Consider the following 27,641-nt stretch of genomic DNA (forward strand, 5'->3'; position numbering starts at 1 on the left):
ACACACACACACACACACACACACACACACACACACACACACACACACAGAGTCAGGCTGTTGCTAATCAAGTATCTTATTTCAACTCTGTTCCTATCTCCACCACTGTCGATGGGGTAGGCGGGCAGAGGGGGCAGCTCTGAGGCTTCCCACTCCTTCCAGAGAAATGACTGGATTTAAAGGAAATCTATTGTATCTACCTGCAGTCCCCATTGTTTCCAGAGTGAACTGGTGATTATCTTGTTATTTATTTTTTGAATAATAAAGATCTCTTAACAGTATTGTGGTTATTTAGCATCTGAAGCCCCAGGCCAGGGGGGAGGGGGATGACTTGGAGGGAATGTTCCCAACCCTTGTGATACTTTCAGAAACTTGGTTCTGAAGCTTGTGGCACCACAAAATATCTTGGTGACAGCACACTCCCTGGAAGGCTGCGATAGCCTTTGATGGATGACAGGAAAGCAGAGCCAGTGAAAAACTTGCTCAGGAAAGGTTGCAGAGGATTGAAAAAAGGCTGGGTTTTTTCTTGATTAATCACAGCTAAGCGAAGCTTAAAGAGAAGCAGTTGCTTATCTTTTTAATAGCTGTCAAGGCGGTTCCACCTTAGGTGAGAGGACAGGGAACTGGGACAAACTGAAGGGAAGCATTGGCCTCTCAGTCTTGTCACTTCCAGTCGAGGGGTTTTTCATGTAAGAAGCCCAGAGAGGCTTCGTCATCCTTACCGGTAGGGGGCCCTTCTTAAGGCAAATACCACGTGTCCAGGCAGAAAAATATGACTGTAGCAATAAGACAGGGGCGTGAGGAGAGTTGGGGGCAGCTCTACGGCCGCTGGCCCTGCTCTTTGGTCCTCTGGATGGCACAGTCCCTTCCTGGCTGAGTGACTTGGAAGGCTTTAGAGCATGAATTTCTAACACAAGGCTGAAGTCGTGCTAGACAGACTTGCTGGGTTGTGTATGGATACTTTCTCCAGCAAGAGAACTTTGGTCTGAGCCCTCGTGACATTTGTGGATTCGAGGACTCAGTCAGGGATGTGTCCACAGTGCGATCTTGTCCTCTGGAGCAAAGATCCTTCTTCAGCGTTGCCCTCGGCACGGGAGACTTGAAGGAAGGGGGGCAGCGAGCAGACACTGCTCATGACGTTCTCACAGGTAGGCCAGGACCCGGTCTAGCTGATGGGAGGGCTTGGCCCAGTCCCGAGGGAAGAAGACAGTACACAGGCCATGAATGTCCCTCCCTCAGGGTAGCTGAGCGCCCACTTTGGAGCACACATGGGTAGGCAAGAGGGTCATAAGAAGGGAACTCATGTCCAGCCTGGACAAACCTTTTATAGTCTTTACACACTCACATCCTCTGTTTAAACCTTGCCCCTGCACTTCACGCCCCCTTCTTCTTCTTCTTTGGAAATCATTATCTCCCAGACCATGTCTACCTCTAGTAACCATGTGGCTATGGCTAACAATATCTGTTATCAGAAGGAATGCTATAGACGCAGAAACTCAAATTTTCTAGGCGAGCTCCTCTGCTCCCATGCTTTCTGCTGCCCTCTACATGCCAGTTCCGCAGCCCCAGCCCAGAACTTTCTCCTAAGCTTCAGCTTCACATAGCCAAGTGCCTTCAACCCCTCAGATGGCTTCCTCCTAACGTCACCCTTGCCCTTCCCAAGAGCTCCAGGGCCCATCCCTCCCCCTCTCCTCCTCCTGTCCTACCTGCTCACAGGGGGCTGTCTCTCCCAGTGCATGGGTTCAATGACCCCCTTTGTGCTACTGACGTTATGCCTTTAGTCCTGACCTGCCCCCTAGAGTGTGTCCCCTTCTGCCCGCATTTCCGAATGGTGGGCCCAGGAGTCAAATCCAAGGCATCCAAATGGAACACTTGATCTCCCCCCCCGCCACGATGGGACCCACTTTCTGTGTTGCCCATTCCGGTGAAGGGCAGCCTCACCCCCCCTGCTTCCTGAGCCAGAAACCAGGCTTGACTCTTCACTGCCCTCCCTCCCACGTCCAGTCCTACCAGCCCAACACATCAACCTTATTTCTTAAATACCTCTTAATCTACTTCCTTCTGTCTCCACTGTCACGATCCTAGTCCAAACTCCTGTCATCTCTCTTCTGGAAGATTACAACAGCCTCCTAGACTCTCTGCCTCCACCCCTGTTCCCTCTCATCCATTCTCCATGTGCGGCCAGAGGGGAGAGCGAATTCTTTTTCTTTTTGGCTGCACCACGTGGCATATGGAACCATAGTTCCCCAACCAGGGATCGAACCCGTGCCCCCTGCAGTGGAAGCAATTCTTAAATACAGTTCTGATGTCACCACTCCCCTACTTCTTAACGACCTCAGAATAAAGACCCAAATAATTAACTTATTTCTTCTGCCGATACCTCTCAGTGCATTAAGTTCCAACCCTCAGTTCCTCTAAGCAAGGCTACAAATGCTTTCCTGCCTTAGGAGAGACGGGAATGCTATTTTCTCTACTTGTGGCTCCCCTCCCCTCCCCGCTGCCCCCCCCCCCCCGCACTTAGGCTCACAGCACTTACAGGGTGGAGGTGTTTCCTCTGATGCCGGGAGCTGCTTCTAACCCAGGAGTCCATGAAATAATTCTGTGTGTTGGTTAAAGCAAGAATTTGCACTGCCTTAGGCCTTTAAAGCAGTCTGGGAGACACAAAAAGGGGACATGATTTTTATTATGTCCTTTTTTTCTGTGAAGCACATCTAGGCTCCACAGACAAGTCATTTCATCTCTTCTGAGCCTCAGTGTCCTCATCTGTAAAGTGGGGATGCTAAGAATACATCCTTTGCAAAGTTTATGAGGATTTGGTGAGACCATTCCCAGAAAGCCCCCAGCAGAGTCTGCTCTCTGGAACAGATTATCCTATAAAGAGCACTAAGGTGGGTCTCCACGTGGTCCCCAGCACACCAGCCTGCACCCAGTGGCATAGGTAAACAGGATGGCATCTTAAAATGACTGAAACCTCAGAGACCAAGGTGAATGAATGCCTGGCGGTCCAGGTACACATGAAAGGCCTTGCCCATGTCGTAGACCAAAGACCACACCCAATTTGAAGCAAAGTGAAAGCAAAAAAAATAAAAAAAGGAAAAGAAAAAAGGCAAGATTAGAGTACATACCGAACACTAGAGCAGGCCTGTGTGTAGCAAAGACTCTTTCTTATAGTTTCCTTGTCAAAAACGATTAACCATCGGAGGCTGGGGATTGCCAAATTTTTCAGTAGGCTTGAGCAGTTCCATCTTTACGATATTTATGAAGGTTTAAAAACAAAACTATGATCACTAATTCTCAATCTAGAGGACATCAGCTTATAAACTTCCCCCTTCCAAGATAAACAACAAGGTCCTATCGTATAGCACAGGGAACTATATTCCCCTGATACACCATAATGGAAAAGAATATGAAAAAGAATATGTATATGTATGTATAACTGAATCACTCTGCTGTACACCAGACACTAATACAACATTGTAAATCAACTATACTTCAATAAAATAAATTTTAAAAAAAACTTCCCCCTTCCATACCACACTTCTCTGAGTAACCCCAAGAGGCAATTCAGCAACTTTCAAGAAAACCAGTTAAATATATAGTTGCTTTCCATTCCCCATTCCTGGAGCTCCACTCAGTTATCTGTCATATTTTTCATGCTAATGTAACCCCACTTAAAGTCCAATAATTTTTGATCACTCACTCTTATCCTCTGTACCTCTCTGATGGTAAACCTCTTTGAAATCCAACATGAAACCTTTAACACATCTTCGATCTGATTCACATTATTTATTTATTTATTTATTTTATTTTGGTTGCGCTGGGTCTTAGTTATGGCACGTGGACTGTTAGTTGCGGCATGCGGACTCTTACTTGCAGCATGCATACAGGATCTAGTTCCCTCACCAGGGATCGAACCCCGGCCCCCTGTACTTGGAGCACGGAGTCTTACCCACTGGACCACAAGGGAAGTCCCTGATTCACATTTCTTATTACTAGGAGTTAAAGACTTGGTTTTTTATCCATTCACCCACCCATCCAACACTGATTGGGATGATACATTCTGTGCTATGCACTTGATGGATATGATCCAGTCCCTGCCCTCAAGTAGCTTACGGAATGTTGCATCACAGGTGTGCAAATGTTGAAAGCCCAGCGTGAATGCTGCAGCAGGGGTCAGGACCAGTGTAACAGGGGATACACAGGAAGGACGTGTAACTTGGACAAGCGGGGCAAGGTAGGTGTCAGGAAAGGCTTTCCAGGACAGGTGGCACAGACTGAGTCTTGAGGGACGTTGAGGGGAGGAGGGGCCACAGGGAGGAAAGGAGGACCAGAGGGAGAGCACAGAGCATACGAAAGCAGAGATTGTGAAGCTGGATAAAAGGTCCAGGGGAGCAGCAGTAGGAGTCAGCTCGCAGAGGGCCTTGTGTGAGAAAGAATCTTGGTGTACAGGTCAAACAGCACATGCTGAAGCCCAATCTAGGAAGAGCCTTTGTGCTTATTTGGCAGACAGAAACTTCCCTCTGAGTTGCTTGCCCAGAGGGGCTGGCTCTATAGCTTGGCCGAGGTTGCCTGCTTGCCAAGAGCTGGGTCAGACTGGACCCTGCAGGCCTGGAGGTTGCTGAAAGCTTAGAACCCCACTGGCCTTCTGCTATTGGCACAAAGGCAAGTCTTCACAATTCTTCCAGACAAACAGCAGAGACCTCAAATTATGGGGAAAGTTGGCTCATTCAACAAATATTTCTTGAGTAGGTTCTATGGGCTTGACCCTGTATGAGGCCCCGAATTTACATGGATGAAAGGAGCCTATTCTCCCCTTTTAAGGTAATTAACATTTAGTGTGGAAAAAGACACAAGCAAATAAAGTGCAGCATGATGGAGTCTGGATTCCCTGAGGAGGCAACGCTTGAGCTTTTTGGGTTTTTTTAAATTTATTTGAAAATTATTTCAAACGTACATAAAAGTTGCAAAAATAAGAACAGTACAAATAAAAAGTGGTTTCTGAATCATTTGAGAGTAAGTTGTGTACCTCACGGCCTTCACCCCTAAATACTTCAGCGTGTATTTCCTAAGAATAAAGATATTCTTATTTATAACCACAGGTACAGTTATCAACTTCAGTCGATTTAACATTGATATTGATCTTCCATTTGTATTCCAATTCAGGTAAGTCATCCAATAATATCTTTTATAGCATTTTCCCCTCCAGCACGGGATCCAGTCTAGGGTCGGTATTGCATTCGGTTGTCATGTCTCTTTAGTCACCTTTAATCTGGAACATTTCCACAATCTTTGTCCTTTTTTTTTTTTTATAAATTTATTTATTCATTTACTTCTGGCTGTGTTGGATCTTCATTGCTGTGTGCGGGCTTTCTCTAGTTGCAGCAAGCGGGGGCTACTCTTCCTTGCGGTGCGCGGGCTTCTCATTATGGTGGCTTCTCTTGCTGCGGAGCACAGGCTCTAGGCGCATGGGCTTCAGTAGTTGTGGCATGCAGGCTTCAGTAGTTGTGGCTCGCGGGCTCTAGAGCACAGGCTCAGTAGTTGTGGCGCACGGGCTTAGTTGCTCCGTGGCATGTGGGATCTTCCCGGACCAGGGCTTGAACCCAGGTCCCCTGCATTGGCAGGCAGATTCTTAACCACTGAGCAGGGAAGCCCACAATCTTTGTCTTTAATGACATTGACTTTTTAGACTAATATAGTAACAATCTGTCCCCTTTAAAAAAAAAAGTGTTCCTTATTTTGAGTTTGTCTGATGTTTCCTCATGATTAAATTCAGCTTATGCTTTCCTGGATGGAAAACTACATAAACGATGTTGTGTCCTTCACAGCATATCACATCTGGAGGCACCTGACGGCCGTTTGCCTCCCACTGTTTTTTTTTTAAATTATTTAAGTTATTAATTTATTTTTGGCTGTGTTGGTTTTTTGTTGCTGCTCGCGGGCTTTCTCTAGTTGCAGTGAGTAGGGGCTACTCTTTGTTGCAGTGCGCAGGCTTCTCATTGCAGTGGCTTCTCTTGTGGAGCATAGGCTCTAGGTGCACAAACTTCACTAGTTGTGGCATGTGGGCTCAGTAGTTGTGGCTCGCAGGCTCTAGAGCACAGGCTCAGTAGTTGTGGCGCACGGGCTTAGTTGCTCCACAGCATGTGGGATCTTCCCGGACTAGAGCTTGAACCCATGTCCCCTGCATTGGCAGGCAGATTCTTAACCACTGCGCCACCGGGGAAGTCCCTGCCTCTCATTGTTGACGTGAATTTTGATCACTCAGTTAAAGTGCTGTCCAATTTCCCCACTCTATCTAGAGTTACTATTTTCCACCTTGCAACTAGTAAGCACTCTTTGGGGAAACACTTTAAGACCATACAAGTAACTTGCTCGTCATCAACGTTTCCCTCTATATTTTAACACCCAGTGATAATTTTTGCCTGAATCGGTCTTTACTATGATGGCTGCAAAACGGGGATTTTCCAACTCCAGAGTTCCTTCCACGTTTACCAGTCAACCCTCAGCATGGTACTGTAAACAAGAGCCTTCCCTTTCTCCCCACTTACTTATTTATCGATATGGACACACAGATTTCTACTTTTTCCAATGTTTTCAAATTCATTACTGTATTTTTGTGCTCAAATTTTCCCTTATTTGGCCAGTAAGAGCCTCTTCAAGTTTGCACCTGTGTCTTCGTAACATGCCCCTATCATATTTCTGAGCATTACTTTCTGGCAGAACAAGATGTTCCAGGCTCATCTTGTACCTTTCCTGCCTCAGCCGTAGAATCGGCCATTTCTCCAAGGAGCCCTCGTTCCAGTGCAGAGTATAGCGTTTAGAAACCAAGTTCTGGGCACAGCTGTGTTCATCGCTATTAGGATGTCACTTCTCCTAGGAAATGTATGCGTTTAGATGCCTATGTATACACATGTAGGTACTAAAGCTGTCAGCCTTAGCAAATAAAATTTCAGGGTAGGGACCTCCCAGATGGCACAGTGGTTAAGAATCAGCCTGCCAATGCAGGGGACACAGGTTCAATCCCTGGTCCGGGAAGATCCCACATGCCACAGAGCAACTAAGCCCACGTGCCACAACTACTGAGCCTGCACTCTAGAGCCCACGAGCCACAACTACTGAGCCTGCATGCTGCAACTACTGAGCCCACGTGCCATAACTACTGAAGCCCATGCACTCTAGGGCCCATGCTCCGCAACAAGAGAAGCCACTGCAATGAGAAGCCCACACACCTCAAAGAAGAGTAGCCCCTTCTCGCCGCAACTAGAGAAAGCCCGTGCACAGCAACGAAGACCCAACGCAGCCAAAAAAAAAAATTAAAAAAAAATTCAGGATACCCAGTTATATTTGGATTTCAGGTAAACATTGAAAAACTTAGTATAAATATATCCCACGCAGTATTTGGGACATGATCTATACCAAAACATTATTTGATATACAGCTGAAACTCCGATGCAACTGAGCGTCTTGTGTTTTATCTGGCAACCCTAATTCATACATACACACTACATACATATAAATGTACACATATACATGCAGAGATACATATGTACATGCGTTTTAGAAATCAGGAGTTCACATAGATACTTGAGCTGACTCTAAATGGAAAGGAATGAATTTGCTTGATGGACAGGGATGGGAAAGGGATTCTAGGCAGGGCAAATGGCATATTACGGGACTTAAAAGAAATTCAAGGAGATCCAACTTTACTGAGTGTGGTGGGGAGTAGCAAGAGATTAAATTTTTAAACAGGTGAATGACATAGATCTTTTAGATAATCATTCTACTGGCACCAAAGAGGCCAGACTATTGGCACCCAAGAGGCTAGACTACAAGAGGCAAAGAGATGCATTAGTCTGAGGGAGAGATGATAAGCATCAAAAATAGGCAACGGCTTGGCGGTGCACTGAGCAGGCCCTCGCCGGGACCCCGGGCGTCAGGCAGGCGCAGCGTCAGCCCGCCCCCAGTCTTGGAGCCTCCCTCTCGTGGCGGCTGCAGTGTGGCCTGCGTCGTCTCCCGTAGTTATCCGACCGGCTATGGCCGCTCGTCTCCTGCGTGTCGCCTCCGCCGCCCTCGGCGACACAGCCGGCCGGTGGCTGCTCCTCGCCGGACCCCGCGCGGGAGCCGGCGGTCTCCGGGGGAGCCGGGGGCAGGGCGGGAGCGCCAGGCCGGGCCTGGGCGGCGGCGCAGCTGCGGCGACGCGGACGCTGAGCGTGTCGGCGCGCGCGCGAAGCAGCTCAGAAGATAAAATAACAGTCCACTTTATAAACCGTGACGGTGAAACATTAACAAGCAAAGGAAAAGTTGGTGACACTCTACTAGATATTGTGGTTGAAAATAATCTTGATATTGATGGTTTTGGTGCATGTGAGGGAACCTTGGCTTGCTCCACCTGTCACCTCATCTTTGAACAGCACATATTTGAGAAATTAGAAGCAATCAGTGATGAGGAGAATGACATGCTTGATCTGGCATATGGACTAACAGATAGATCGCGGTTGGGCTGCCAAATCTGTTTGACAAAGGCTATGGACAATATGACTGTTCGAGTACCTGATGCTGTGTCTGATGCCAGAGAGTCCATTGATATGGGCATGAACTCCTCTAAGCGAGAATAAATAGGAATATTTTCACAACATTTTACCTATTTTTATAATTATTATTTCTTAATGTAATTAAATGAGAACATGGATGAATGCAAAAAAAAAAATAGGCAACGGAGGATGGGGAGAAGTTCAGGGGTTACAACAGAGTTAAAAATGGTAAGACTTGATGACTAAAGGTATAAAGGGTTAATGTATAAATTTATACAGGGTTGAGGGAGAGGAAGGAATAAAGGACAATACTTGTTTTTCCGGTTTGGGCAACTAAGTGGCCAGGGGTGCTATGTACTGGGATAGGAAACATTGGAAGAGCAGATCTAGGACTACGAATGAGGAGTACAGTTTGGGACATGCTGAGTTTGAGGTGCTGTAGGACATCCAAGCTGAGGTGTCCACAAGGTGGCTGCATCCACGGGTCTGGAGCTCAGGAGAAAAGGTCAGGATGGAAAAATATGGACCAGGAAGTCATCTACACTTTGATGAATAAAGTTATAGGAATAGACAAGGTTGTCCAGGAAGAGGCTATAGAAAGGAAGAGAAGAGGCAAAGAGCGTCAAGGATCAGCAACATTCAGGGGACAGGCAGGAGGTAGATCCAGCAAAGGAGACTTTGGGGTGGTCAGAAAGGTTGAATGAACGCCAGGAAAGCTGGGATCATGAAAGCCCAGGAAGGAGAGATTTATCAAGGAGGCAAGGGTCAGAAACTGCAGAGAGGTCAAGATGGGTATTGAAAAGCGCTCCCTGGATTTGTCAGTAAGAGCTCATCAGTGACTTCAGGAGGGTAGATGGCCGAGGTAGAAGCTGACTTGGCAAGTACCAAGTGCAGAGGAGAAGATGCAGTAGCAAGAGCATGGATTTGAGAGGCAGACGGACCAGGGTTTCAAATCCCTGCTACACACATACTAGCATATTGTTCAACCACTGTACCTTTGTTCACTTGTAAGATGGGGATAACAATAGTGAATACCTCATAGGGTTGTTGCAAGGGTTACAGGAGCTTAACTATGTAAAACAGCGCAGAGCCTAGCACATGGGAGGTGCCATGTTACAGCTATTGCTTCGGCTTCCTGAGGCAGAAAGGTAATATCAGGTGCCTATAAAATTGATGGCTACAGGGGCTTCCCTGGTGGTGCAGTGGTTAAGAATCCTCCTGCCAATGCAGGGGACACGGGTTTGAGCCCTGGTCCGGGAAGATCCCACATGCCGCAGAGCAACTAAGCCCGTGCGCCACAACTACTGAGCCTGCACTCTAGAGCCCGTGAGCCACAACTACTGAGCCCACGTGCCTCAACTACTGAAGCCCGTGCGCCTAGAGCCTGTGCTCCGCAACAAGAGAAGCCACTGCAATGAGAAGCCCGCGCACCGCAACGAAGAGTAGCCCCCCGCTCGCCACAACTAGAGAAAGCCCGCGCACAGCAACAAAGACCCAATGCAGCCAAAAAAAATTAAAAAATAGACAGCTACAGAAGTGGAAGTCAGGGGGCTTCCACTGTCTATGGCTTCAAGGTCATAACACAGTAGGTGTAATCCAAATCCAGTTTCAGAAGATGCTGTTGCCACTACAGTCTGTCACCCATAGGTAGTACAGAAGCCACGGACATATCCCTGGAACCTCCTGCCAGCCAACAAGCCCCAGGAAGATAGCCTCTGCTAACTGAAGCCTTTCAAACATTGCACAAAGGCATCTCATTGGCAGAACTGAAAATGTATCAGAACCCACACTGTATCGGAACCCTAGCTGCAAGGGAGTCTGGGCTAGGTGCTTTTTTAGCCTTGGGGTTGTGGGTGGGGGGAGGAATGGATGCTGAGTAGCAACAGATAATATCCAGTGCATCTATCTTGAGGGTGGAGCAAATATTTTCATCCTGACCGCTGACACCAGCATTCCACCTGTGGTCAAAATTGACAAAATCCTGCAAAATACAAAGAGGGATGGAAACCAGACTAAAGATCAAGGGATAAGCTTGAACAAGAAAGTGAATATCTCTTTCTCTTATATTGGAAGGAAAATGGTGAGAAGAGGTACAGACAGTTTATAGGTTGGGGGCAGGAGGAGAGGGATGGAGAAGTTACAGAAGGTTCTCTCTCAAGAGATGTATTATCTCTTTAAAGTGGGGAACAAATATCATCTGGCCTGAGTGAAAAAGGTAGAAGCTGGTTCAGGGGCCTGATGAGCATGGATAGCTAATGAGGGAAACAGAAGAGGAAGCTGACACAGCATGAGAAATCTTTCTGCACACCAGCTAGCAAAAAAAAAAAAGAAAAAGAAAAAGAAAAAGAAAATGAAGAAGAAACACAGGACTTACTTTATAAAGCATTGTTATTCTTATTTATTGAAAATGTCCAGTTTAAAAGTCTTCAAAATAAAAACAAGTTAGAAAATTTGAGCTGTGTGAGAAGGGACATGACAGAAGAGGAACTGAAAGGCCTCGAAGGGCGGCAGTTTGACTACAGAGTAACAGGGACCCATTTATAGAGTACTGTAAACAACACAACTATGGAGACACTGCGGTCAGGTTAACATGGCTTCATTTCCCGTATAGGATTATCGAGTGGGAGTGTGGACACCACTCTGCACGAGCTACATTACCCAGAGTACACAGGGCCTCCCATCAGAAGGGCCACGTCCCCAAAACATGCATATGGACACGTCACCTTAAAATAAAGACCTTTCAATATTTTAAACAATCCTATATACCTTATCAACTAAAGTACTTTGTAATCACAAAAATGTTTCCTATGGATATAGTTTGCACATTTATTGCAAGCCATTGACTAACCACAGACAGGGCAGATGCTATGATCTGTGTTGCTGTTACTGTTGTTTTCCATTTGGAGATGAAGGACGGCATCTCTAAACTGTTGGGCTAAAAACAGAACAACAGCCGTTCCTAGCAATCTTGTTCGGTCTTCAGCTTCCAAAGACAGCTGGGTGTGGTTGGCTGAGATTGATCTGCAGGAAGAGTCCATTTCCCGTGGACGGTGTAATTTCTGCTGTGCAGCAAGCAGTCAACAGCCCCGTACCATGTAGTTATGGGAACTGAGACCCACCCTGTACTAGAAAGGAAAAGGGCTTAACAAGCTGGGGAGTTCAAGCTTCAAGTTTGGTTCCTAAACAACATTCACAAAACCCGCATTTATAGGCACCCATCAAATGTATGTGGGAGACAACTTTGCTCAGTCCACTGGTCCTTGGCCTCTCTTTCCAGCGATCTCCTCCACCTGGCCAAACTTCCCGTCTTTGGGACAGACAGGGGCAGGTTGCACCGCTCTGTCCTACAGCCCCAGGCCAACTTTCAACTGTGCTGAATTTGGATGTGTGTTGCCCTCCTGTGACCCTCTTCTAAACCTGGCTTATCACAGTTCTAATTTCCCAGATGCTTACAAAGGCGAGGGTTTGATTCAACAAGCAACTTGAGTAAACCAGTTCCAAATAATCAGCTTCACTAGTAGCCAGCACACAGCTACTAGAGCGGCCCCTTCTTTCCGGCTATACAAACTGGGCCAACAGCACATTTCTGCAAATAATTCTTAGAGTCCTACTCGAAGAGGCTGATGACTATCACAGCTTCTCACAGCATATATGGTAGAGCAATCAAGGGAATTAAAGCTGTCTGCTAGGGCACAACATCTCCTCAAGTGTAGACTGAAGGATGAGAAGTCGCAATTTGAATATGTGATGTAGAAAAAAGAAAGTGCTCACAGTCTGTATTTTTAAAAAGCAAAGCACACACATACCAGTTGACACACCACTTGGTATGCTTGGCTAAAAGCACTGGGGAAATAGAAAACTTACACACAAGGCAGAAGATTAGGGACAAAACCTATCATGCACTGGCAAGAGATGGGCAACTCTGCTACTGAAGGGGAGGACTGTCCAGTGCAATTTGCTAATGGATTTGGTGTTGGCATGGGTGACCAGAGCTTCTGTCCCACAGAGTTAAAATGTAAACCAACACGAAAGGAGGGAGGGCACTACGGTTTTCTTGGTCTTATAGACAAAATAGGGTAGTCATTAAAAAAAAGTGTGCATTGAGGACGGCCCAGGGAAGGGCAGCTGGATCACTGGGCAAACTGTGTTAGCCTTTCGCCCTACGCCAGTCGGAGTTCCAGAAGTGTTGCCTTCAGTAAATCAGGTACTGAGGGGCTGCCAGGAACAGGAAAGCATTGGGGGAGAAAGTCAAGTTCACATTTAATAAGCCATGGCCGGCCACTTTGGGACAGCAGCCAGCCCAAAAAGAGTGACCCAAGATAATGGCTGGTAAAGAGGCACTATGAATTGAAAGCCATCTGAAGGCCATGTAAGTCATTTGCCTACGTTAGCTTCCCTTTGCTTACTGAATGGAAAAGACTGGGGAGATGTTCACCCCCTCTTGCTTTGACCTCTGTTAAAAAAAAATAAACAACCAACCAATAACCAAACAACAACAAACACTGAACCAAACACAGAGAGAGAGAGAGAGAGAGAGAGAGAGAGAGAGAGAGAGACACTAAGATACGAAATAAAAACCAGAGAAGTGAGCAAACTGAGTCAGATCACTCAGCTGGACATTTCCCGATGCCCTGCGGGCACCCTCTGCCAGCCGCACTGTGATGGTTATGGGAGAATGGAGGTCTTGCTACTGGACTCGGCCCGAACACACTCATCAGTTTGCTTCAACAGCCTCCGGACCAGCTTTTCTAGGTCCCTTCTTGATTTCAACTCTTCTTCCAGGCACTGCTTCATTCTTTTATTCTCCTATGATGGGAAAAGGTTGGTTGGTTACCAAACAAAGGGACCCCGCCTCAGGGCCCCTCCTGCTCAGTCTCTTGGCAGCCTTCACCACTGACAACACTTTCCTGCCTCAAGCTCCTCTCCCTCAGCTTCTAAGACAAGGCAGCCTCTTGATTGTTCTACTTCTCGCTGACCATCCCTTGAGATATAATACAAGCATTCTCTAGGGCTCTGGCCCTGGCCCTCTTCTAATTCAACACACTTTTCACTTAGTGTCTCTTCTCTTTCAACTCAAATAACTACATAGGCGCCTCCCCAGTCTCTCTGGTACTGACCTCATCTCAGCTCATGAGCACCAGGTTGACAGTCCCCAATGCCAACTTAGATGTGTTACAAGCACCTCGGACTCATTACGCCCTGAAGTGAACTCAGTATCTCCCCCACCCCCCAAACTTCTCTTCCTCCTGTGGCTCTTGATTTCCGTGAAGGGCACCACCATATCAAAGTAGATACCCAACACCCCTACACTGTTGGTGGGAATGTCAGTTGGTGCAGCCACTATGGAAAACAGCGTGGATGTTCCTCAAAAAACTGAAAATAGAACTACCATATGATCCAGGGATCCCACTCCTGGACATATACCCAGACAAAACTATAATTCAAAAAGATATGTGTACCCCTATGTTCATAGCAGCAATATTCACAAGAGCCAAAACATGGAAACAACCTAAGTGTCCATCAACAGATGAATGGATAAAGAAGATGTGGTACATATATACAATGGAATATTACTCAGCCATAAAAAAGAATGAAATAATGCCATTTGCAGCAACATGGATGCAAGTAGAGATTATCATACTAAGTGAAGTAAGTCAGAAAGAGAAAGACAAATATCATATGATATCACTTATATGTGGAATCTAAAATATGGCACAAATGAACCTACCTATGAAACAGACTCACAGACATAGAGAACAAACTTGTGGTTGCCAAGGGGAGGGGGATTGAGGGAGGGAAGGACAGGGAGTTTGGGATTAGCAGATGTAAACTATTATATATAGGATGGATAAACAACAAGGTCCTACTATATAGCACAGGGAACTATATTCAATATCCTGTAATAAATCATAATGGAAAAGAATATGAAACAAGAATGTCTATATGTGTATAACTGAGTCACTTTGCTGTACAGCAGAGATTGGCACCACATTGTAAACTAACTATACTTCAATTAAAAAACAAAAAAACAAAGTAGATACCCAGGTAAAAAGACTCATCTTCCATCCCTGGCTCTTTCTTAATCCCTGCATCATGGCGCCATTTTCCAAAGGCTCTAACTCTGCGATGTGCCTTCCTTTACATCTGTGTACCTCCTCCGTAGCCTGAGCGGCTCTCCCTCCTCAGCTCAGGACTTTATCACGTCTCACCCTGAGTTTTATAATAACCTCCTAAGTGGTCTTCCAGCCTCTGGTCTCTCTCCCTTCAATCCATCCTTTACCCTGTCACCAGGTACAGTCAGTCCTCAAACCCAAGGGAGAGTGTCCCTCATGGAACACTGGGTCAGATCTGCAGAGGAGCCTACAAATCATGATTTATGGTTCTGTTTACACTTACATGCTCGTGAATGACTTATCTTTTCTTAAATTCTGTTTGCAAAAGTCAGGGAACATGAAGTTGTAACTAAGTTTGTGATCCTATTGTAAATCCCTAAATAGGTATATAAGCAAGCTTCAGAAGTTGAAACCCAAGGCCACGTGGTAAAATCAACAAAACCCACCTGGCTGACACAAGGGAACTAAGAATCCCCACCTCACCACCTTGTTCCTGGCCTTCTCCTGAGGGCATCTACCAGTGCACAGCAGGGAAGAGGGAGCAGGCCCGTTAGGATCTGAGAAAACGACTTTCGAATTTCATTACCTGTTTCAGCTCTTTGACCTCATCCTTCAAGGCATAAACAGTATCGACAAGGCTCCTAGAACACAAAGATAAAGTTCATAGATTAATAGATGGCACTGAGATATTGTTAAGTGATACTTAAGAAGAAAAGCAGCTTTATAGAAATACAGATCCTGAAAAGCGGTGGCCTTGCTGGTGAATCGGAAGAGATACTGCTATGAATGGTCCTTGTGTTTCTCATTTTTACGGGCTAACAACCAGCATCACACAAGCTCTTTCTAACACCGTGTCACCGCACGTTTTCTACACTTCCCTCCTCCTCTGCTGCTTGCTTCCCAGCTTAGACAAGTACTAAAAAAATAAAACAGACTAGTGTATTGTACACCTGTAACTTATATAATACAGTACATCGACTCTACTTCAATTTTTAAAAATAAATAAAAAGAAAATGGGGGGGAAGGGTAAGCTGTGACAAAGCGAGAAAGTGGCATGGATACACTACCAAACGTAAAATAGATAGCTAGTGGGAAGCAGCCGCATAGCACAGGGAGATCAGCTCGGTGCTTTGTGACCACCTAGAGGGGTGGGATAGGGAGCGTGGGGGGAAGGGAGATGCAAGAGGGAGGAGATATGGGGATATATATATATATATATATATATATATATATATATGTATGTATAGCTGATTCACTTTGTTATAAAGCAGAAACTAACACACCATTGTAAAGCAATTATACTCCAATAAAGATGTAAAAAAAAAAAGAAAGAAAGAAAAGTCAAGAAAAAAAAGAGACTAGGGCTCCTCATAAGGTTTTGATTTCTCTCTTGGGGGCAGGAAGGACCATCACCTGACATATTGTAATGAGAGGTGTCACCAGGCCCTGCCTATCCTAGGCTATCTGTGCTATGGCATTGCCCTTCTCACCTATCTGACCCTACACCATCGTACATGACACAAACACAAAGTCAGGGACATTATTTCTAAAAGATTCCATATATTCCAAAAAAGGATAAAGCGCCTTGGCAGAACTGTGGAAGAGTCATTTCCTCTCTGGCTCTCTCCCTGGACAAGGACATTGGAGATCTGGGCTCCAGTTCTGACCCTACGACTTGCCAGTCCTCTAACCTTAGGTAACCAGTGTTCTTCTCATCCTCTCTTGGTCTTATTTTCTTCACATACAAAATGGGGATAATATCACATTCCCTGAAAACCTCATAAAGTCATTGTAGGGGTTAATATAGCTATAATAATAGTAATTATAACGATCATCATTTATTGAGTAATTATCACATGCCAGCCTTTGTACTTCTTATTCCATTTAACCTCACAAAAACTCTGAAAGTATTACTATCATACCCATTTTACAGATGAGGAAACTGAGGCACAGAGAGGTGATGGAACTTGCTCCAGGTCACATGGCTAACAAGTACCAGAATCTGGAGTTGAATCAGGGCTGTTATTCTCTTGAGCCCAAGTGCTGTACCATTTGGTCGTATCACTTCATACACCAGATGGAAAAATACATTGACGATGCCAAGCACTGTGAAACACGCTGTCCTATGCAAATTTAGGCCTGACTTCAGAAATGACTCAAGTATATACAAGTACTTAACCCAATTTTCCCCCGTTAGGTCACCCTCACTACTGTGCAAAGCTAAGTGAGGGACATAATTTCCCTGAATCTCAGTTTCCTCATCTGTAACAGTGGTGAAAGTAACGTTTATCTCCCAGGATTGCGGTAGGAGTTTAAATGAGGTCAAGTATGTGAAAATAAAGTGCCTGAGTCAATAAATGTGAGAGGCGTCCCTCTGGGCAAGGGAATTGGTGCTACGGCCTTCCCAATGCCTCCAAACCCCATGTGGAGTGGTATTCTTGCGTGCCCTGAAGTCCCTTCCTGACCTCCTCTGCCTCTCCTTTCCCCTTCCCTTTGTTGGCGGGCAGCCCTCCCCAGGCTCCCAACTGCACAGTCAGCCAAGAGGGCCACATTCTCAGATGAGGAGGGACTGTCCTCCCGTGCAGGCTTGGCCACAGCCACGTTGCCCTGCCAGAACCTTCTTTCCAGCCCCCAGAAAAATCAGAAAAGGTTTAGCCCGCTCTACGCACTTTTCTTCAATGATGGTCTGGCCGTTGCTTCTGGTTTCTTCAATGATGAGTTTCTCTTCCTCGGGGAGTAAGACTTGGGGAACGGAATCCTTGCGAGCACCTACAGACAAGGGCGGCAAGAGGCGAGGGAGGGAGTTTACTAGGGGAGACTATTTGTTGGGGGTTAGCTCCTTTCTACTGTGGTTTTTGAGGGGTCTTTGTTGACGGCATCTGGCTGCCTGGCGCCCCGAGAGTAGTCATCCAACATCTGCTGACGAAATCCTCCTGACGGGAGAAATTCGAAATGGCCAAATACACTGATTCAATCCTGGGGGCCAGGGGCACATTTTGTATTCAGAAACACAATGTGAAAAGGCCGCTGTGAGAACTGTCCTCAACCAAGACCCCATCTTTTCCTGTTTTGCCTCTTCCAGTGCAAAGAGCCAGCCAGTGACCATTCCTCCCTGCGCGTCTGTGGGGAACGGCACGCCACACCCTGTGGGTTTTGTATTTGAGTAAAAATCATGCAGAACGTAGCACTGCACTGGGACGCAGCATGCTTAAAGGGCCTCAGAAGCATCACTCACTCCCATTTGTTCTCTTTACCGTCCTACAGGGTGAAGCAGGGTCGGTGAAGACCAATTTGATGGAGGGTAGAGGGGGCGTTGGGGAGATGATCACAACAGCAGCAAAGATGCAGGCGTCCTTACTGCTCTCCGCTCACCATCTCCAGGCTCTGGGATGGAAGAGGTGACAGAGCAGCCATGGGACCTGACCAGACAGCTCTCCTGCACCTGCAACCTCCCCGTCCCTTCTGGATCCTTCCTCTCAGAGCCACTGGCTTCCTCTCTTCTAAGCCAAGTTCCTTCCAGTTGTGAACACTCAGTGCCTTCACTCAACCTCCATCCCTTTCCTGAGGTGGATGTGTCTCTGCCTTCCTCGGGGCCCAGTACTTCGTAGGTGCTTAATAAGTGCATAGCAGACTGGCCGACTAACCAACCGACTGGATGCAGCGAGAAACAATAGCGGCCGCTTCTACGGGTGCAGGACTTCTGGCTGCAGAGGGATGGAGGGTGTCGGTCACCAGGATGCGAAAACGCTTACCACGTGCCAAGCACTATGCTAGACACTTTCCACACATAAAAGGGAGGCCAGGGAGGACGGGGGTGGGGGGAAATGAGACTCTTGAGGCCAGAATGCCTGCCCGCACCTCTGAGCAAATCTCCCGTCTCTGTCAGTGTGAGGACAGGAGGCGGCGGGAGGTGAGGTCGGATTTCGTATGAGGGCTGCTGCTTCTGGCGTCTCCTTGCCCCCCTCTCTTTCCTTGTTTTTGCAATAAAAACTGCTCTCACTTTCTTTTCCTGACTCCTCGAACCTTGTTATCAGGGCTGGGCATGCCCAAAGCCAGAGGCAGGTTTGGTCTGAGAAGCAGAAGGTGTGACAGTCCCCCCTTCAGAGTCAAATGTGTCAACTTCCACATAGAATGCTTTCCCCATGATGACCTGAGAGACATGTTACTTTGGAAGCATCGGTCAGGGCAGTCCACTGAGGAAGCCCTGCCCACACTCAAGCCAGGGCTCAGTGGCTGTCCAGATGGAACATTATGGAGAGCTTATCTCTTACACAGATGCAAGACCCTCACACCAGGTATCCTGAATGCCCATAATAATGAAAGACCAAGGACATAAGCGATGTGACCTGGCTTTTCTAAAAACACAAGGATGAATCAGAAAGTATTATCTCGCTTTCAGTTTGTAGCCTGAAAGCTGTTGGGGGAAATACCCTCACCTAATGGCTCCCTGATAAATTGTAGACACTCTCAACAGGCCCTGCTAAGCAGCGACATTTCCAGATTTTCAGAGCAACTCTGAAACTTGAGTTTGGTGAAGCTCTGTTTGCTTAAATATGCAGCTGATCAAAGATAGTATTTTGACTTCCTTTCCAAATCTGCCTATAAGAAGAGATTAGCATCAGTTCACAGACACAGGAACTCTCTGGGCTCTTTAACTAGTGTTGGTGAAGGTATCTGCGTACTTCAAAGGAGAGTGACTTTAAAAAAAAAATTATTTTCATTTCTATCACCTCCAACTTTTTTACTCTTGCATTTCTCTTTGTCTCTGGGTGAAAAGAAACAGTGGGTAAACAAACCGCTTGGTAGCTAAAACCAGCTTATCTGAGAGATGCAGCCCTGTGCCCGCCCCTCTGCTGCAAGTCACCTGCTTTACACACCCTGCAGCCCATCTGGGTTGCTTTTCTCTTTTTCTAAGAGGCAGTGAGCAGTAGCAAAGAAACATCACTCATTAGAGAAAGTGGTTTGGGGGAACCTACTTGAGCCGTGGCCTTGTTGAAAGTTGGCACTGGTACAGTAGGCTTCGATCACTTTCAGAATCTGAGCGTCCTCTTCCAGAGCAGCCGTACCTGTCAAGTGTAATGAATCGTGACTCCTCAGGGAGATACATGCCTCTGGACCCTCGAAATGATGTAGTGCACTCGGGTGCTAGGCACTGGCTTCTCTGACCGGTGGCCTTAATGAAAGGCAGGAGAAAAAGCTGACCGGCTGGCATGGTGGAGCAGAGACACATCCACCTTGGGAAAGGGATGGGGCACCAGTGAGTTCAGCACCGAAAGTGGCCTGCTCCAGAAGCCACTTGGAGTTCGAAATTGGAGGGTCCTGTCAGTGTCTCAGAGGCTACAAGGCCAGCCCTGGGCTTGGTGCTGGCCTCAGTTCTCATCCCATACACCACACCCTTCCTTTCCATCAAATTTCAAGGCTCACTTTCTCTAGGAAGCTTTCCACCATTAATCCCACCCATTTTTTCCCAACCAGCCAGCCTAGCCACTGATTCTCCCTCTCATTCCCCCAACCCCCTCCAACTCATTCTAGAAATGACTGTTAACATGCTGCTGTGCACATCCAGGGGTGAGGTGAGGGGTAGGGGAAGCAGAAGCTGGAGTCCAGCAAAGATTTATCCAGACTGTATTTCGGACTGATACACACAGCTCTGTCACCCCTTGGTGATACATCACTTACTCCTTCATGTGTGTCCCAGAGTACCTTGTTCCCAGAGAGGCAAATGTGTACATATCGATTGGCTGACCGACTTTGCAGCCTGCCTCTAAACCCAGCCCTGTTTCTATATGCCAGCAGGCTGCTTCCTTGACTAACAGAGAACATCACTGAACATTAAAATTCCAGAGGATCTCAGGCTTTGGGCCTATTTAGTCGATCTCAGTAAAGGCAAATATCTCAGGTGTCAGAAACTAAGAGGGAAGAAAAAAATGTATCCATAGCAAATGGGTCCCTTTAGTGGTTCTAAACCAGGTAGAGCCAAATGTTCAACATGAAAACTATATAGATGGTTTGTCTGCCTAAGACGACATGAAAAGCAGCAGGAGACAGCTTATTGCAAAATCCGAGAGGTGGCGGCCAAGCCTTCCCATGCATTTTTCTTTATGTCAAAGGTGATGCTGGGAACATACTGCTCGAATCCTCTTCTTTCAAAAAATTCCTCATCCATAACCAACTTTCTAAAAGTACGAAACACATACTTTTGCGGATGACATATTCCTCCTCCGATGGCTTTCTTTCGGTCTTTCTTTTGTGAAGAAACTTCTTCATCGTTTTGGGGCTTTTACCAGATTCCTGTAAGGATAGAGGTTTCTTTATGAATTAAAAATTTCCCCAAAACACAAATTAAAAAAGCAAATGAAATTAAATAGAATGGCTCTCTCTTATTTTTGACAGTCTCACTTAGGAGGGTATCAGGATTTAATACTATACACAATAAAAATGGTTCCAATGAACTCTAAAAGGTTAAATGAAACCGAGGCAATGCTATTATCCTCTCAATTGCCATAGAGAATTTATGCGGCTGCTTCTCCAGGAGGCCAAATGCCTTTAGGGTACCATCTGCAGAGAAAGTAATGGATGTCAATCCTAGAGAAATAACAGTATTTCCTAACTGGGTTTATATTCCCCACTGATACAGCTTTAAGGGAATGAAATAACAATTGTAACTATTAATGGGGTATGGACCGCTTTTTGAAGAGCTTCAAAACTATTTAAATAAATTCTCCTTAGCGACAGTCCCACAAAGAAGAATATCAATTTCCATTTGTGAGACAGGAAAATTAAGGCAGAGAGACTAAGTAAATTCCCTGTAGTCAGAGAGAAGAGCCAAATGAAGGATTTCCTGATAAATAATTTAGGGTTAGGCATAACGTACCTACAGCAAGCTTAAACATACATCTATAAAGTCATATTTTTAATTAGTAGAAAAAAGAGAGATGAATTATTGGATTTGCCTTTGCCATATGAATAACCAGCAGGTCTAAAAAGGTGCTCATTAAGTACCCAAGTAAACAGTGATCATCTTATTCCAATCTCCCATGCAATGTATATACAGGATGCATGGTTAACAATCACTACCTTAAAAATAACTGCAACAAAGAATTTAATTTCTTCCACTTAGCCTCAGTGATCCACTTAGACTTGAAAACAGACAGACATGAAAAACTCACATGTGACAAAAATAACAGGAAAAATAGAAACAGCATATAAAAAAACCCACGGAAAACAGACATTTTAGAGGCATTATAAGATGACATTTTCGCACATATTTCACAAGAGCCTACTTTTCTGAAGAAAGTACTTACATGTCAGAATTGTATCTTCATATTTTAGCCACCAATTGTAACAAGGGACAAAACAAGCATAAAGGAAAGCTTCATTCATCAAAGGTTACAGCACAGCATTATATGATGTCACTGTACGCCAAAGATATCGTTCTACCCTTACCTTTAAGATATAAGACATCCTCTAAAGTGAATATGTAAAGAAAGAGAAGATGAGCGTGAGAGGTCGATGGTTATAATGACCAAATCCATTTATCAATAATTCTAAAACAACATTTGAAATGTTAGTGTTATCATAAATTACACAGAGAGAATATCATCATGTTTCCCACATTAGTTTCAGATGCAATATCATCATGCAAAAGCCCAAGGAATACAGTTCTGTGCAGAAAAACAAATGCCGAAAATAACTGAAATACACATCTCCCAGCAGAAACAAAGTGATCATGCCTTAGTTTTAATGGATTAGTTCTGTGAAGGATTAAGTCAACTTTACCCTTCAAAGCTCACCTTAATTTGAACTTAGTAACTGACAATTACAAAATATCCATCATTAAAAAGGGGACTTAGGTAACTATGAAGTGGCACTCCTGGTTTAGGTAATCAGAGGAGAAAATTGGATAACTGCAGGAATCACCGGTCAATTTCCAAAGCCAACCTGTGGGGCTGTTTCCTGGCCAAATTCTGAATAGAGGTACATAATAAAGATTCGGCTCAAGGATTATTTCTCCTATCATGTCAGGTTGAAAGGATCAAAAAATCCTCCCATATCCAAATATTGTCCTACTTTTACTGCACTAAGAACTGGAGGCAACAATTAAGTGAAACAATTATATATATGCAGCATATATTTTTGTGTCAAGTGTGTGTTTTGATGAGTGAGGCAGACTTAGCTCAACTTTGAGTTTTTGATTTAAAACACCATGCTTCACTTATGCGTCTCATAATTGTCACAGACTTAAATCTTCACTCGGTAAGACCTATTTAAAGAATAGTTACTAATAAATGAGGATCTTTTCCGAAAGCTGAAATGATGAGAAACTTGTTAGGGGAAAAAAAAAAAACACCGTTTGGATGGAAAAGGTAATGCTCCACACAGTTATGGAAGATAGTGACTGACATTTCCTGACTGCCACTTCTAGACAAAAAAAAAAAAAAACAACCTTGAAATCCGCATTCTACCCAAATATCAGATGTCCTCTAGGGTTGTCGCTTAAAAGCCTCTTTTTAAAAGACACTCCTTTCACGAAATTCTTTTTCTCTTTCCACTGCAGCAAATAATTCAGACTTTCATAGTTCAGACCCATGGCTTGGTCCCATAAGACTTTTACTGATTTGGTTTAAGAGATCAAAATGATTCCAAATGCAGAATTGGGACTGCTTGGTTAGCAATTCATGCTAATGAAGTAGCATTTGTTTGAGATGTGTGTACATCATGACCTATTTATAGAATTATCATATAATCATAAAGGCAAGCCAGAGGCACTCCAGGCGGAGACCAGGGAAACTCAGGCAGTGCACAGAAACCTTGTGGATATTCAAGAAATATGTGTAGATGGACAATGCGGAAATGGAAAATTAATTTTAAAAAATCACTGAGTCTAGCAATTCAAGATTGACTGACATGTATCACCTATCATCAATTCTAGCACATGCCCACAGAACTCTTTGTAATAAGCTACGAAATCGGCTTGTCTGAAGCATTTTATACCATATGTAGCAAAATTACCTCTTTATAACCTAGCGCTGCTGATGGTCTAAGTGGAGGCGCAGGTCGCAGACAACTTAAGCTCCACGGTTTTATAATTTGAGGAGGCTCCAAGGGTCCTCGGGGCTGTCCAGTAGAGCTAAAAGACTGGGAGAATGTCTGATGAGATGTTGGCAATCTGCCATCTGAACCCGACCCCCTGGGCCACACACTGAGAGAACAGCAATAGCTTCGTTGCATCCACAAAGGCAGCCCCGGAAAGGAAAAGATGGGAAAACAGTTCTCCAGTTGGAGAACTGGCGCTTTCCAGTCAAGACTCTGGGGTCTCTAAGGAACAGCACAAAACTCACTCCACATCCCATGATCCTGCCCTCCCTCTGTCCTGGAATTTCATTCAAGTCAGGTGTTTTCTCCCCTCTAAGGGAGGAAAGTGGAGTAACAGTCAACATTTAATGAGTTTGGTCATGTGTGTGGCACTCAATTAGGCACTTAAATAGGTTATTTCCTAAGAAGAACTTAAGACAAACTTTAGCAAAGTGAAGTAACCAGCCAGCAATTGGCAAAGCCAAGATTTGAACCCAGATCTGATGCCAAAAGCCCTTGTTCTTTCCACCACACACTGTGCTCAAAACTGGAATTTGGGCATCACAGGTTTGAGTGTTAACAGACAACACAGCACATCTTCAATCTCACTCGGCAAGTACAGTAAAATCTCATCAATTCAAATTCCATGAACTCTAAATTTATGATAAAATGGAAGGAGACAACGCTCAAAGTTCACCCTTAAAGGTTACTGAGGGAACGTGATGCATAAATGAGATTGCATGGAGATGTTCAAGTACTCACGAAGGTAAACTATTTCCTTTGACTTAGCACGTTATTAACATGAACGTAATGGTTGCTGATTAAAATAAATCCTGTTTATCATTAAAACATCTTAGCAGGACTTCTGGCCAGAAAAACTTTGCTAGCAGTTAGTTGGAGTACCTTAATACTGTCAAACAAAGCTGCACAACTCTAAGTCAAACTCTGTTCATTGGGATGGGTCTCCCTCCATAACAAGAAACCAGAATTAGTGAGGTTTGACTGTACTTCAAACCCTACAAATACAGACTATGCAAAGGCTAAGGGCATGCTCACTACTTCTTGTAAGTCCTCAGCAGGCAAGATTTGACAAGAGACTCAATAATCCCTGGACAGGACAGACGGACTACTTACGGAATGAGCACTACAAGATGACGATGATGTTTTGGATAAGGAACTGCAAGAGGTGGGTCCTCTTATCAGCCTGTACAGGTGCTCCAGCCAATCCTGGAAGTCCTGGTTGTTGCCGCAGTGGACCACAATTCTCTCTACTATGTTACCTGCATCACCCGATTAGGAACATTTGGAAACAAAAGGCAAGGAGGAGCTTGAGCTTGCCTCATTCATAAACACACTTCATTGCAGCTAGGACTTGGGTGTCTATTTTCAGGCGTTTTCATATCTATGAGCTAACCCTGTTGAAACTTCTCTATCAGGAACAGATAAGCTCTGATAATAAAGTAAAGACATAAATGCTCATATCTGATTTATAAAACCATCCTGGATTTCTACCACTTACAGAATCTTGGAAGTAGTAGAAAACTTCACGCTAAACAAACTCACAATCCAAAAATGTAAGCACAGGGTCCATCTAGTTCATAGTCTAAAATGAGAATATTGTATTGCTTTACCCAATATCAAAGATGAAGCAAGATCCAACTAAGACTGGTTCCAATCTCTGGGCCAACACCAAATCTCAGACTCCCTATTGGGAAAGAAGGGGGTAAAGCCTGCGGCCAGCATCCCAGTGTTAGCCATCGTGTCGTGTCAGTGCAAAAAGTGCACCCATCAGGTGGATATCAAACAGGTTTGGCAAAAGGGACAAGAGGCCAAAATGTCACGGAGCATTATGGAGGTGTGGCATTTTGCTCAATTTGTGAAGAAAGTTTCACGGCTTTTCAGCACTTTTTAAAAACACACCCAAATCTTGCTAATTCATAGGCTAGTGATAAAATGGCTCCTCTGCCACCAGGGAACAGACGACAGAAGGGAGAGAAAATTACATTTACATCGGTCCGTTTTGTTATTTCTTAGCTCTAACAAGTAGCTCTTATACAAGAGAAGATTGAAACTAATGGCAAAGCCGAGGCTTTTGAATGACCAGGAGGTTTCCCTGCTATCGCTGTAGACTAATTAACCCAGGAAATGGAATATGCTTTGCCATGCCCATGTAAAACTTGCTCACGGATTATATAACAGAAAATAATAGCACTTATTTATTTAAACCCCACTGCATTTCAAAAAGAGTTTGAAGTAGCTACATGAAGAAGAGAAAATTACCTACCAGTGATTTCAAATGTGTAGTCATTCCCTTCAATTTCATCTAATCTAGTCACCACCATTCCTGCTATTGGTATTTTTCCCTACCAGAAAAAGAATATCCCCATTAATTCTGTGGTTATACATGTCTCTGCTTATTTGTTAGATTTTCTGACCCTCTTAGGAATCACTGGTGAATTATGGAGAGACATATTTCTTTGGTCTGTCAATAGATAATATGTTTCCCCACTTTAAATTTTAATCAGACAAGAAAGCAAGGGGAAAATGGGGGTTGTGTTTTGCTAACACACCCTAAATCATAAGGTCAGGATTTAATCACAGTTTACTTTTCTAACACATTTTCCTGATAATCAGAAAACAAAGTAGAAACTCGAATTTCATGAAAATTAGTAATTGCTAGGCCAAGATAGGATATAGGCAACAGTAACTTACAGTACTCCGTGTTTTGGGAGCAGACTAAAGGAAGTTGAATTTCCTAAGGAGCTGAATGTCTTCCATCTCAGAAACTTGAGTCACGTGATGTGACTGTAATAAGACAACCATAGGGGCAAGCCTCAACTTTATATTTTCTCAGCAATAATGATATGATGTGGGCCTGGAAAATTCTGTTGCTCATTCATCTAGTTGCAGACTTCAATTTTTATTTACACATTCATAACCTAGCTTATAACCAGAGCAGTGGACATTCAGGATAAACTCATGCTAACACATACGCCTCTGAGAGAAGGAACATCTGCTCTTATAAACTGTTTAATTACATGAAGGGTCAGACAGAACATTCTGTCTTTTCTGGCTGGAGCTTTTAATGCTGGAGTGGAAATATTGCATCTGGATGGAAACCTGTTTTCATTACGGGTCTTGCTATTTGCTTTATATGAAATCTACTAACCTGATAGATAAAGCCACTCATCCGAGGACTTGCAGATAACATTATCAAGACACTTGAAAATAACATGAGGTACCGCTCCTCTTTTTCCTGAAGTGGAAGGAAAAAGATTAAATGAAAAATATAAATTGCACATTTTGCTTATTAAGAATTTCTGGAATCATTTTTGTAACATAGATCTTATATAAGGCAATGAAACACAGTGATTTTTTTTTTTTCAGTACATGGGCCTCTCACCGCTGCGGCCTCTCCCGCTGCGGTGCACAGGCTCCGGACGCGCAGGCTTAGCGGCCATGGCTCACGAGCCCAGCCGCTCCGCGGCATGTGGGATCTTCCCGGACCGGGGCACGAACCCACGTCCCCTGCATCGGCAGGCGGACTCCCAACCACTGCGCCACCAGGGAAGCCACCACAGTGATTTTTTTTTTTTAAAAAAAAGGATACCCAACTTAAAAGTATAAAACGCATTTAATTTTACTTTGAAAATGGATATAGGCCCCCAGCTTATCTGTGTCCTTCCTATACATAACAGTTAAATACAAACAACCACGCTTGTTTCCCAAGCATGTAAGCCTGAAAAGTCACACAGTTAATGCCTTCCTGCCCAAGTTGCAACCAGAGCACAATGTAAGTCTCAATGTTCTCAAAGTGAAAATGATTTTACTTTGAAAAGTGGCCAAATAAAGGGGTTTTCAGGTGATAGGAAATTTATTATGCCCTAACATGTATGGTAAACTCTTCCTAAAATTATCGTTAATC

General features: G+C 44.7%; 2 protein-coding genes across 7 annotated transcripts in view; one reads left to right on the forward strand and one right to left on the reverse strand.

The window, feature by feature from the left end:
- Window positions 1-7,250: 7,250 nt before the first annotated feature.
- On the forward strand, window positions 7,251-9,815 carry LOC114906163 (adrenodoxin). The gene has a single exon (XM_029240777.1). The coding sequence runs from the start codon at window positions 8,031-8,033 to the stop codon at window positions 8,610-8,612; it is 582 nt and encodes a 193-aa protein (XP_029096610.1). The 5' UTR covers window positions 7,251-8,030; the 3' UTR covers window positions 8,613-9,815.
- A 1,083-nt stretch (window positions 9,816-10,898) lies between these two features.
- Window positions 10,899-27,641, reverse strand: part of ARHGEF6 (Rac/Cdc42 guanine nucleotide exchange factor 6) — an 88,562-nt gene continuing 71,819 nt past the window's right edge. For 2 of the 6 annotated variants that reach the window (XM_029240141.1, XM_029240146.1), the window contains 10 exons: window positions 26,886-26,972; window positions 26,001-26,079; window positions 24,851-24,996; window positions 23,654-23,791; window positions 22,088-22,108; window positions 20,839-20,932; window positions 19,618-19,707; window positions 17,311-17,410; window positions 15,228-15,282; window positions 10,899-13,334 (listed from right to left, as the gene is read on the reverse strand). In XM_029240141.1, the coding sequence (XP_029095974.1) occupies window positions 13,194-13,334; window positions 15,228-15,282; window positions 17,311-17,410; window positions 19,618-19,707; window positions 20,839-20,932; window positions 22,088-22,108; window positions 23,654-23,791; window positions 24,851-24,996; window positions 26,001-26,079; window positions 26,886-26,972 (951 nt within the window). In that variant the 3' untranslated portion in view covers window positions 10,899-13,193. The remainder of the gene's footprint in view (window positions 13,335-15,227; window positions 15,283-17,310; window positions 17,411-19,617; window positions 19,708-20,838; window positions 20,933-22,087; window positions 22,109-23,653; window positions 23,792-24,850; window positions 24,997-26,000; window positions 26,080-26,885; window positions 26,973-27,641) is intronic. The other 4 variants (XM_029240142.1, XM_029240143.1, XM_029240144.1 and 1 more) reach the window with 4 other exon arrangements.

Source organism: Monodon monoceros, unplaced genomic scaffold (genome assembly GCF_005190385.1).
Source record: "Monodon monoceros isolate NGI ecotype Baffin Bay Population unplaced genomic scaffold, NGI_Narwhal_1 Super_Scaffold_22, whole genome shotgun sequence".
Taxonomy (NCBI): domain Eukaryota; kingdom Metazoa; phylum Chordata; class Mammalia; order Artiodactyla; family Monodontidae; genus Monodon; species Monodon monoceros.